The sequence below is a fragment of the Seriola aureovittata genome, chromosome 18, assembly GCF_021018895.1.
Source record: "Seriola aureovittata isolate HTS-2021-v1 ecotype China chromosome 18, ASM2101889v1, whole genome shotgun sequence".
Lineage (NCBI taxonomy): Eukaryota > Metazoa > Chordata > Actinopteri > Carangiformes > Carangidae > Seriola > Seriola aureovittata.
This window is the reverse complement of record NC_079381.1, coordinates 2,801,191-2,813,514: the sequence shown is the minus strand read 5'-3', so window position 1 is coordinate 2,813,514 and position 12,324 is coordinate 2,801,191. Positions and strand designations below refer to the sequence as shown.

The 12,324-nt window shown below is 43.2% G+C and overlaps 1 protein-coding gene across 1 annotated transcript; it reads left to right on the top strand.

Moving 5' to 3' along the window:
* The first annotated feature begins 107 nt into the window (after nucleotides 1-107).
* purg (purine-rich element binding protein G) lies at nucleotides 108-9,829 on the top strand. The gene has a single exon (XM_056402806.1). It carries the CDS (start codon nucleotides 817-819, stop codon nucleotides 1,876-1,878), a length of 1,062 nt encoding a protein of 353 aa, XP_056258781.1. The 5' UTR covers nucleotides 108-816; the 3' UTR covers nucleotides 1,879-9,829.
* Nucleotides 9,830-12,324: the final 2,495 nt, after the last annotated feature.

Below are 12,324 nucleotides of genomic sequence, written 5' to 3'. Positions count from 1 at the left end.
TTCACACTTTACCTCATAATTTAACATCTGATGATACAGAGGCTTTTTCCTCTGAGCATTTAGACAATAATACAAATACATTTTGAGTCACTAAGTCAGATTTGTCCTTTTGACAGTGTCTGGTGATTCATCTCATATATTTGATTTATCATGTAGTTATTTCTATTATGTGCAGCATTGAGTCTGTTTTTTCCAGACAGAAGAGGCTTGGAAGAAGAGAACACTTAGTCTTAATAATGAAGCAGTGTCTCTGCTGAGATAGACTTTTAAGTAAATGTGTATTTTCTCTTTAAGAATGATTCTTTATTGAATAAAACGAGCACTGGATGATTCTCTGGCATTATTTCCTCAAATCAATAATCGATAAACATGTTGGGATCAGCTGCAGATGATGTGGATCCAACTCCTCCTGTGTAAAGCCTGTCTCTTTAACTGAGGTATTCTCAGGACGGGGAGGGAGGGGGGACTGGGTTCATCGGGTTCATGTAGTATTGGACGCCTCCTCCCATTTCAGGTTGGCTGCTTCCCTGGCTCCTCGGCGCACGGGGCGGCTGTAAGGCTCATAGGTGATGGAGGACGGCGGTGAAGTTTGCGGAGGAAACGACTGAATAGTGGAGCTTGACCTTTATTTGGGACGCAGAGGCTCGATCAGCTGATGAACAGAACTAGCTGCCATTTTCAGGTCATTCGAGGCGTCGGGCTGAGCTGAGCGGCTCCTGCCGGGTGCATGAATAAACCCGCTTCATTCGTCTGAGAGTCGCCCACTGGGATGGGGGATCGCTTTGTCCTGGTCTGTCTGCTGGAGGAACATAAACCATGATGGCTGATGGATGTTGCAGAGGGATGGACAGAGGCAGGGGGAAGATTGCATCAGACTCTCTACCGAGACCCACATATCCCCAGCAGTACGTCCAGAGCGGGTCGCAGCAGCAGCAGCAACAGCAGCAGCAGCAGCAGCAGCAGCAGCAGGGCAATGACATCCAGGAGTTAGCTTCCAAACGCGTCGACATCCAGAAGAAACGCTTCTACCTGGACGTGAAGCAGAGCGTCCGCGGACGCTTCCTCAAAATCGCCGAGGTGTGGATCGGGAGAGGCCGCCACGACAACATCAGGAAGAGCAAGCTGACGCTGTCCATGTCCATGGCCCCCGCGCTTCGCTACTGCCTGGGAGACTTTATAGATTATTACGCCCGGATCGGGCTGCGGGGGGGCCTCGCGCCGCCGCAGCTCGAGGAGCACAGCAACAACGGCCAGGGCCGCGCGCACGAGTCCCGCAGGAGAGCGCAGGAGCAGCACGCGGCGCTGTCTCCCACCGGATCCGCGGTGTCCGACGACCATGCCCACCGCGTCCTCAAGAGCGAGTTCATCGAGAGGGACAACAGAAAGTACTTCCTGGACCTGAAGGAGAACCAGAGAGGCCGGTTCCTCCGCATCCGGCAGACTGTCAGTAAAGGACACGGCACCATGGGCTACTACGGCCAGGGTATCGAGCAGACCATCGTGCTGCCTGCGCAGGGGCTCATCGAGTTCAGAGACGCGCTGTCGCAGCTCATCGAAGACTACGGCGACGAGGACAGCGACGACCGCGGCCGAGCCGGGTCTAGGAACCACGACGACAGCCCCGAGCTGCCGGAGGCCGCGTCCTTTCGCGTGGACAACAAGAGGTTTTACTTCGACGTCGGCTCCAACCGGTACGGTATCTTTTTAAAAATCAGCGAGGTGCGGCAGCCGTACAGAAACACCATCACGGTCCCGCTCAAAGCCTGGGCCCGGTTCGGAGAGAACTTCATCCGGTACGAGGAGGAGATGCGACGGATTTTCTCGTGTCACAAAGAGAAGAGGACAGACGGCCGTCAGGACAGCGAGGAGCAGGACTGACCTTCACAGGAGGCGGTCTGTGATGGTCCCGGGGTCCGTGTCCTACCTTGACTTTGTGGCTCATCTGCCAAGGGCTGGTAACGACTCATCAACCTGCCAAGAAGTCATTCACTCATTAGCCTGATGCTACATCATGTCTCAGTGCTGGGTCCTGCACTTTAGCCACTTAGCCCCCCCCCCCCCCTCTTTAATTATAACAGTGCACTGTCACACAGGTGTCATACAGGTGACACATGGTGAAGCCACTTTAACATGTGTTGGTTAACAGCACTAACACATGAAGTTTATGAATCTGAGCTCAGAGTAGTTCAGTTTTTATCTAAAGTACAAATGAAGAAATTATTCTAAGAAGAAAATAAAAGTTTAGTGATGATATTTATATTTAAATTCAAAGTAGGAGTGAGGAATTAGCTTGTTTGGGGCCCCCTGCTGGCCCCTGAGCTTGAAGCAGGAACTGAGAGCAACACACATTAGCTGCATCAGCTGAGGCTGCAGCACACACTGCACCGCCTGCAGAGGAAGAGGAAGGAGTGAAGGTGCAGCCTGCTGCTGTACCGAGGGTGCAGGGGGTCAGTGGAGAGACAGGCTCAGTGCTGCTGTGTGTTGCCCCTCAGTCTGTGGCTACACTGGAAATCCATTATTCATCATAACAAGTACAATTTAATTAACATTGCTACATTTCACACACACACACACACACACACACACACACACACACTCACACACTCACACACATAGGTCATATTGTGTAAAATGAACTGACGCTTCCTGGTTGGTGAGCTGAGCAGGTAAAACACCTGCATTGTGTGAAATGTAGCAATGTGCTGATTAGATGCTAACCTGGTGTAAAAGGTGTAGTGCTGCAGAGTCCAGCCTCAGAGGAGAACCAGGACCCAGAGTGCTGCTGTGTGGTGTTTCTGGTTCTGGATCAGGCTCAGACTGGACTTGGTACATTTCACCGGTCATCACCTGTGGCAGACACCAACACAGCCCTGCCCCCGTCAGTCTGACATAACTCACCAAACAGTTTACAAAGATTAACAAAGAGACAAACATGAATCAGAAATATTTAGTGTTTAGTGCAATTTATCCTCTAACACAGGCACTTAGTCCACACACACACACACACACACACACACACACACACACACACACACACACGCACACAAACACACACATACACTTGTTTGATGCCTCAAACACTTGAAAAAGAATTGATCTTATATGAAATCTTCCCTGAGAACAGACAGTGGCTGCTGCCACTCATCTCGTCGTTACTATAGTTACCTGTGTTTGTGTACTTGCATTATTTACACTAACTGAAGGAAAAGTATTGAACCTGCTACAGCTCCACAGCCTCACAGCTGCAGCTGCACTCGTTCTCCTTCAGTCTCTGGTCTGATGTGGACTCAGAGGTGTTTGGCTGAGTTCATCATCATGAGAGAGAACAGACCTGAACCACCAGGAGGGATCAGATCCCAGTGTGGACAGCATCTGCTCTCTCCCATGAGTCTCAGACAGAACTGAAACATCCATCATAGATCAGACATCAGGCAAAGAGCAGCTGTGAGGGATACCTGCAGGACTAGACCTGTGGTACCAGACCTGTAGTACCCAGACTTGTGGTACCAGACCTGTTGTGACCACTCAGAATAAAAAAGATTGTGTGAGGAGCCACAGAGATTCTTCTCCTCAGATTCATTTATACTATTTGAAGAATTTTTGTGACATGAGAAAAAATTCAGTAAAAAACAGAGATTAGATCAAAGTCTGACAGAATGTTTCAGAAATATATTTCTTCTGCTTCTTTCTCCTCTCAATCATCTCCTGACCCCTGAGATTTAACTCACGACCCCCTGGGTCCCTGACCCTCAGACTGGGACCCTTCAGTGCAGGTTGTGTAGTGATGCCTTTAAAACTCTCGTAGATACTTGAAACATTGAGAATGATATTTCTATTTGACTTCAGGCCCCTCAGACCTTCACTCACTGACAGTATCTGAACTCGTCTCCGTCACCTGCTGCTCAGAGAGTGAAGTGATGTGAGTCAGTGGAGCTGTGGACATGTGTTGACTCAGTCACATGAACAGGTGAAGGTAGAGGCTGGTTACCTTGATGTCAGTGAACACCTCGTCGGTGCTCCGGGTGGATGAATGAGTGGTCGACATGAAAACGTGTCTGTGCCAGTGTGCTGTGTCCTTCACCTTCCTCTGATGATGAGGAGGAGGTGACGTGTCAGCGTGTTGATGTCCTGTGTTGTTATTGGCTGCAGGTCCATAAACATTCATGAGGTGCAGCGTCTGCATCACAGCTGGATGTGAGTCTGAGCTCTGAGCTGTGTGACCTGCATCCAGTCAGAGCTGCTCGCTGAAGACAGAGCTCAGCTCAGATACTGATCTGCTGATGGTACGATCCAGAGCTCAGGACCTCCCTCTGATGGAAAAAAGAAATGGACACAGCACATCAAGAAGTTTAATTCAATAAAATAAAAAAATAAAAAAAGATGAATTATTAAACATAATTAAAATTCAGTTTTCAAAGACATTTAAAATCACAGCACTGTGCAGAAGTTTTAGGAGTTGGGGGTTTTAATTATTTCTCAGTGAACTTCATCCAGATTAAAGAGAAGAAATCTCAGGCTACGTCCACACTGATACGTGCTACTTTGAAAACTCCAGGATGTGTTCTAGTCTGGACGAGCTGAAACTGATGACACATGACTTGTGTCTCGCCTTCTGATTGGCTCTCATCAGCCTCAACTAACAGTTGTGAATACAACATGATAATGAATTACAAGTGTTACTGATCTTCTTGTTTTTGCTAGCAGCTGTTCAGTTAAATTCTGTATTTTAATGCTACATCTGTCTTAACTTCTTCTGCAGAGAAGATAATCTACTTCCTGTTTACACCGGCTCACACATGCCCAGTGGACGTCAATGGTCACGTCATATGTGTTTTCAGGTGTGTTAGTGTGGACAGAGATCGTTTTAGTTTTAAAATGGAAACGTATCAGTGTGGATGCAGACTAAATCAGACCAGTATTTGCTGCGACCTTCCTTTGGCTTTTAACCAGCACCACTTCTTCTCAGTACATCTGCTCACAGTTCTGCATGGTACTTTATGACTGGTTGTATTTGGACTCGTCCTGATGCTAGGTGACTCTTCGACCAATCAGATTCCTCCTGGTGATGATGATGATGATGATGATGATGATGAAGAGTCTCTATAACGTTTGCACAGTGCTGTTTATTTTCCAACATTGGCAGTAAAATGTCTAGTCAAAGATCCTGTCGTGATCTTTCATACATGGTATCTGCTACGTACAGGTACGTCTTACAGACTGGGCTCTGATTGGCTGGCCGGTGTCCAGAGATGGTTCAGTTTGAAGACAGATGAAAACAGCTTCTACCATCCTGTTACATCTGACACACAAAATACAACCTTCTTATTTTGTGTTGTGTTTATTGTGCGACTCACAGTATCATTGGATGATATGAAACTGCACGAGGTTCATACTGAGCTGTGATTAAATGATCGAATTATCTAATAATGCAACAGATAAATGTAATCATCTTTCAAATGTGGATACAAGCATCAAATTTGGTATGATTATTCCTACGGGGCCATTAATTTGAAAAATCCCAGTAGCCACTTCAGAAACATATATTTTACCACAGAATTTTACCCACTGGATAAAATAATTTTGTAATGTCATCATATGTTTTAGACTATGAGGATGTCAAATTCTCAACTCTTACATTTCCTCAGAGCCTTATTTGTGCAATTTTCTAATGTGTAATGTGAAAAATTTTTATTCATTAATTTATATCATTTATTATGAACAATGAACCAAAAGTTCTGTAGGTTAATAGTCTCCTTGTTTACTTGTCTTAACATTAGCTCACTAGGCTTAGTCAGTAGCGCTAGGCTAGTTAGCGAGCATTTTTGTGAGTAATTTTTTTTTGTGAGTAATATTTTGTCAATTTTTTATTACAATGTACTAAATTTCACCATCTACATTGTTAAAATGTTTGAATTGACACATAGATTATTCATATGAGAAAATAGTGGATGAACTTATTGCAAAACATTTCCTTGCCAGAAATGGCGGCCAGCTACAATTTTTGAGTGGCTAACATGTTTTATCAAAGGAGTGATACTGAAGGAGGATTTTAGTTTAGTATTTGTATCCACATTTCAAAGATTTCGCTGAGAGATGCAGTTATCTGCTGAGCTAAAAGAGCAGAGTCAAAACTAAGCTCAGTATTGTCCTCTGAGCAGCTGAAGGTGTCTGAGTCCAACTCTGTATCTCAGTGAAGTGATGCTGTCAGCTCTGACTTCAGTGTCATGTTCACTGTGATGACACAATGTCTCATTTTGCATCTTATTATTTGGAGGAAATAATTCAGAGGATGTTGAGAAGACTCAACAGGGAAGAGGTTTGGACAGGTGGCAGCCACTCGTGATGCGTTCAGGCGCATGAGAAGCACAGGACTGGCTGTGTTTGGTGTGTTGTTGAACTGTGATGGTTCAGTGAGTCGTTTTATTTTCATATAAATGATTAAAGTTCTATAAATCATCGTAGGAAGTATTGAAAGCACAAATAATTTAGAATTAGAATATATATGAAAATCTTTACACTGATCTGATTCAGCTCCAGAGTCTCAGACATGAAGATGAAGACCTGGTTTTAGTCTGAAGGTTTAACGGTCTTTTGTCCCTTCAGTTCCAAATATGACCCCAAAAGCACTTTAAAGAAAAGCTGCACTTTGTTCTGCTGCTTCGTGATCAGCTGATTAGAGGGAGCGTCTGTCCAGGCCTTTGGTGTGAAGAGACAATCATGGATCCCTGCTTAGAGAATCTGAGGAGCTGAACCTAGACCAGCTCCTGGTCTGAGTCTGTCTCACTGAGAGGACAGTTCAGCTCTGTGTGTGTGTGTGTATTGATGTAAACTGAGACTCTTAAGTCTCACTGACCTCTGTGAGATGAGCCCAGCGTAGACTGAAGTTGTCAGTGTTCAGACCAGGTCCTGTTGGGGGACAGGACCTGGTCTGAACACTGAACACTGACAGCTTCACAGATTCCATGAGACCAGTGATGAGTTCAGGATGAAGATGATCTTGGCTCCACAACCTTTCTTCTTCTTTTCTTCTTCTTCTTCTTCTTCTTCCCTTCTTCTTCCCTTCTTCTCCTTCTGTCCTGCTCCTGTCTTCTCTGTGGAGTCAGTGGTGGATCCTTATTAAAAAGCTGAGCAAGATTTTAATTATTTGTACAGAATCAGTGACCCTGATTTAAAAATATAACAAATTAACCTTCACTTTCATTCCTCCAACACACACACACACACACACACACATATGTGTGTGTTTGCGTGTGTGTGTGTGTATATACAGTTGGTGTCAAACACACGACTGACAGAATCTTTTAAATTCATGTAGAAAACAAACATAAAAACTCTGAAACAGCTGAGAGCTGTTTTTTTTTACAGACTGTTGAAGTGAAGCGAAGAAACCAGGAAGTGATGCTTCCTCAGCTCTATGTGACATCATCAACTTTACTGAATGAAACGTGGTAGAATCCAGATGTTTTCTGGAGCGTCCAGTCTCACACAGAGAACCCTTCCTGCTTCTAAGTTGACCTTCTGTTCTGTTCTGTGTTCACACAGTTTCTCTGTGTGCTCACTTTCACCTTCATCTCCACATGAAGTGGTTTTTAAAGTTGATATCTGGATAATAATTATTTGTGCCAAATTATAGACTTATCAACAGGAAATATTCTCGGTAAATTATTCAGAAACAATGGAGCCATTACTGATTATTTTCATGGCTCCAGATCCACCAGATGAGTCAGACAGCTGGTGGTGAATGTGGGCTGGTGGAGGTCAGGCTGCCTCACTGACAGAGAACAGCAGCTGTGGTCAGGTTCAGGCTCAAAACGGAGCTGAACTTCATTATTTTCTCTGTCACTTTCAAGAATCCTGACTCAAGGTTCACTGCCCAACTCTTTCTGGAGCTTTCAACCACATCCCACAGTCTTCTGTTGACCGGTCCTCCATCTGTTGAGGAAGACCGTGATATGAAGTTTAAATGACCTTTCACCTGCATCTCACGGTTGACTCAGTGAGACGCAGTTTAAAGCTGTGGAAAAAGCTAACACGTGGTTGACAGTTAACATTTTAGTTTTTTTATTTCCCCTGTCCGTCTGTTCACTCTGAGGTTTTAGATAACATCATGTCAGAGGTGTAGCTGAGAGCTGGTGTCAGGGCGTCAGAATCACAGTATGAAAGCACAACCAGAAGCAGTGTATTCCCGCCACAGTCTGACCACAGCTGCTGGAAAGAGGTTGTTGTGATAAACGTACAAACTGACGGTCTGCTCCTTTAAGTCTGGTACCAGCCGATAGGAAGCTACAGGAGGAAGCGGCAGGAGGAGGGCTACAGGATGTTGGACTCTGATGAACAACGTGATGAACTATTAACAAAGATCTAATGTTTCCAACCCTGACGCCTTAAAGCGCCTCCACAGCGACAGTGGAGGTGCCTGTTGATGCTTATTTTGACTCATGTGCTTTATATTATCAGATAGAAACGATTCAAAAAGAAAAGTCCACCAGTGGAAACAGAGAACAGTCAGTCAGATCTCCGGCAGAGAGGTGTGGCTCACCTGGACAAAGTGTACGTGTGTGTCTGTGCTTGTGCAGGTAGAGTGATGTGAGTGTGTGCATCCTGAAGAAGACGTCTGTTTGCTGTTTCGTTGCTCTTCTGTTCAGCATCAGAGTTTCAGAGTGGGAAATGTACATGTGTGGTCAAACCATTTAAAATGAACTGAAGTGAATAATGACAATGTGAACAGGTGTATATTTAGATAAATGTAATGTAATACATTGGTGTGTCCTATAGTCCTGTAGAGTAAGACTAAAAAACAAGGAGGTTCTGTACTCTAGCACTTTCTTTAACGTGTACTGTATTAGTTCATCTTCTACATGTAAAGTACTGTATGAATATTCATTACTTGCCTTGTAACGTTTGAATCAATGCTACGTTTAGAAATGGTAAACAAGAAAACAAAGTTTTTAGAGTGTATGCATGCCAATGGTCGGGTCCCAGTACAATAGGAAAACTATATGAAAAAATGGTGCTATGTTACATTATATAAAGGTGCTTCTATGGACCCCAGCTGAATGCATGCAGAGGAACTATCAAAGTAGAAAAAAGAGAAACTCGATGTCCGACAGCTGTTCTCAAATAGTGCTGCTTCCCAAAGATGTCGGAAATTTGGAAATTCCAACTTACTCTGTTAAAATGCGACGGCCCGCCACAGGAACCTGACACCATGTGTGAGCTCCTCCTCCAAACACACTCACTGACGCAGTGAGGGGACGTCGCATTTTAACCAGGACTAAGTTTCAGTGTCGTGTTCTTCCCTGTTCTTCACCCCTGGAACACAAGGAGGTGGTTCTCACTCAGCTGGGAATTTCTAACTAAAGACTGCAGAGGGAGAAATCCTGATCACAAACAGTCTAACTGTAAATATCATCCTCACTAGCCTCCTCAGCCCAACCAGAACCAGAGCCAGAACCAGGACCGGGCTGAGTCTGTCTGTGGCCCTGAGCCAGAACGACATGATCCAACAGTGTGCGAGACTGTATCAGCAGTCGGTCGTGTCTATTTACAGTTATACTGCCTTTGTGACAGAGGTCTAAAAGATCTAGAGACAATCTACTGACATCATTTTGTACTTACTTCTTCAGATGTTTATGTGTTAATAATAAGTTCTCATGTAGCAGAGTTAAAGGACAGCAAACATCACTACAGGTCAAAGGTCACAGTTGTTTGAGTTCGGAAACTTGTGCTGATTGTTGCTGGAAAAGAGTCTGGAAATGAAAATCTGTGTTTATTGGTTGTACTGGTCATCGTTCTCTTTCTGTTTTTCATTAAATGTTTTACAGGATTATCAGGTCTTCACTTCTCCTCCGTTCACACACTACACACATTAATACATATTCAAGCTTCATTTTAAATATGTCCTCAAACTATTCAAGTAAAGACAGGAGGAGGGAAACAGAGGAAACACGTCTGTGTCAGTGCTTCATATAATACAGGACTGTTAACAATCAGTCACACTCCAATTTCACTGGTATTTAATATGTGCAGTTACACTGAAGGTCTCCTAGCAGGGATCATCTGTATGCAGGAGCAGGGATGTCACAAGAAAAGTAAAGCATTTCATTCATTTCATATTTTAATAGGCATTAAGAATAGGAATTGTAAAAAGAAATTATAAATGATAGATTGCATCAATAAATACTTCAGATTTAAAAATGGATGAATAAAAACAGCACGAAACACTCACTAAATAAACCATTTATAAATAGATTAGATTAGAACGCATTTTAAAAATGGGAATACATACCTGGATTCCTTTTTTAATTTCCATTTCCTTTTTCCAGCAGCTTTTCTTTTTCCTACTAGCTAATCTATTATCTTAGTCATTTAGCTTCTCCTTCTCCACACACAAACACACACACACACACACACACACACACACACACACACACACACACACAATCACACACAATCACACACACAATCACAAACAAACACACAAAATGCGGATTAATCCACAGCTGAAAATAGTCCTAAATAAAGTAACTGTTTCCTCCTGTTTGAGTGATGTCTGATAAAAACTACAGTGAGCAGCTGTTTCAGGAAGTGACTGAGCCAATCAGGAAGCAGTGTTCTTGGAGGTGAGTGTCACATCAGAGTGCTGAGAGAAGGACCAGCACGTTATTATCTTTAGTCTATATGGGATTTGTTATGAATAAGACAAATATAGAACAACAGACTGATCATATATGTGTGTGTGTACACACACATATATGATCAGTATAATAATAACAATAATCTATTAATATCAAACAGAATACATAATTAGGGGCAATTTTCTCCTACATTTAATGTGCTCAATTTTGCTGAGTATACCTAATAACTTACTGGTCACTGTGTGTTCTCCTCCAACATCACTGCTGATTCATCATTTCATAATTACTGTGAGATGAAGTGAAATACTATAAAGTGAGAAAACAGACTTCTTATGAATGGACTGTCAACATGTAAAAGAACTCACAGTTTTATCAGCTACATGTGATCACAGCAGAACAAGGCTGTTTCCTACAGGCTGCAGTGGGATGGATGAGCACGGCCTCCACCACGCCCCCTGCTGGGATGACCACGTCATTTTCTTCATACAGTTTAAAAGGTTCATTCGTCTGATAACAAAGATCCAGGACTTCCCTTAACAATAACTCATCTATAACCATAAAGTTATTAGTAGAGGAGTGTATCTGTCCATCTTAATGTAGAGGATTCAATACAAATCAATGCACATGGTTTATACATAGACATACAAAAATCATACAGATATATGTAAAGACTAATTTCTATTATTAATATTAGATTAGATTAGATTTTTTATTCTTGATTCTATTTTTATTATTTTATCATTCATCTCAGATTTTATGTGCAGGAGCACAAAAAAAGTACTATAAAGTTGATTTGTTTGATTGATTAATGATTGAATAAAGACGACAACAGCTGTGGCAGGAGATGGGAGGAACATCATTGGCCCTCAGAAGAATGAAGTGTCATATTCTTTTTAAGGGAAAGGTTAAAGACAAACAGGAAAAACACAGGTTATATGAATAAGCTTCTGAATGGTGCAGTCCCAGTCTCTGTGCTGAGGCGAGTTATATTTATTATTTAAAAAAGAGCAAACAAACTGTTCATCTCTTCATTACAAATAAAAGTTTTGAATACATAGCCTGCAGTGTTTGCTCTACTCTGAACAAGAAGATTATCTCTCTGTGAGTGCCTGTATCTGTCAGCTTTGTTCAGATAGCAACGACCGAGCAGCTGTACTATTGCTGGATTGCTGACGAGGTGCTGAGTCCCAGCCCTGCCCCCAGACCTGTCCAGGTTCAGCTGGGCCCTCTCCTCTCCCGGAGCAGGTCTTATCAACAGGCTCTTGATCAGTATTATCAGCTGTGTTGGTGAGTACAGTGAAACCCAGCAGTCCTCACATAGAAAATATAAGATATATTTGCGTGAACTAAAATCAAATATAAAACTGACAGACTTTTTTTTTATGGAGGATTAATCACACTGAACCTGTGTGATGGCCTCGCACCTACACACCTGTCTCACCTGTCAGACTGCATACAACTGTTTCCCGCTCTCTCCAATTATTACAGTCTCAAGCTGACACACACTCATCACAGACAACACAACACAAAAACATGTTGGAGGCTTCAGCATCTGGGGAAAATGTTCAATAACCCGCCTGAGAATCCTCAGGTTTTTAGATTTCTTCAGTATTAAGTTCATTCAGTGACAATTGTCAGTACTGTACTGTACAGTATGAGACAGGAAGTCATAGTCACAAGATGGTAA

What these genes read in the sequence shown, in the direction of transcription:
- purg (XM_056402806.1), top strand. Translation starts at nt 817, where the DNA reads ATGATGGCTGATGGATGTTGCAGAGGGATGGACAGAGGCAGGGGGAAG.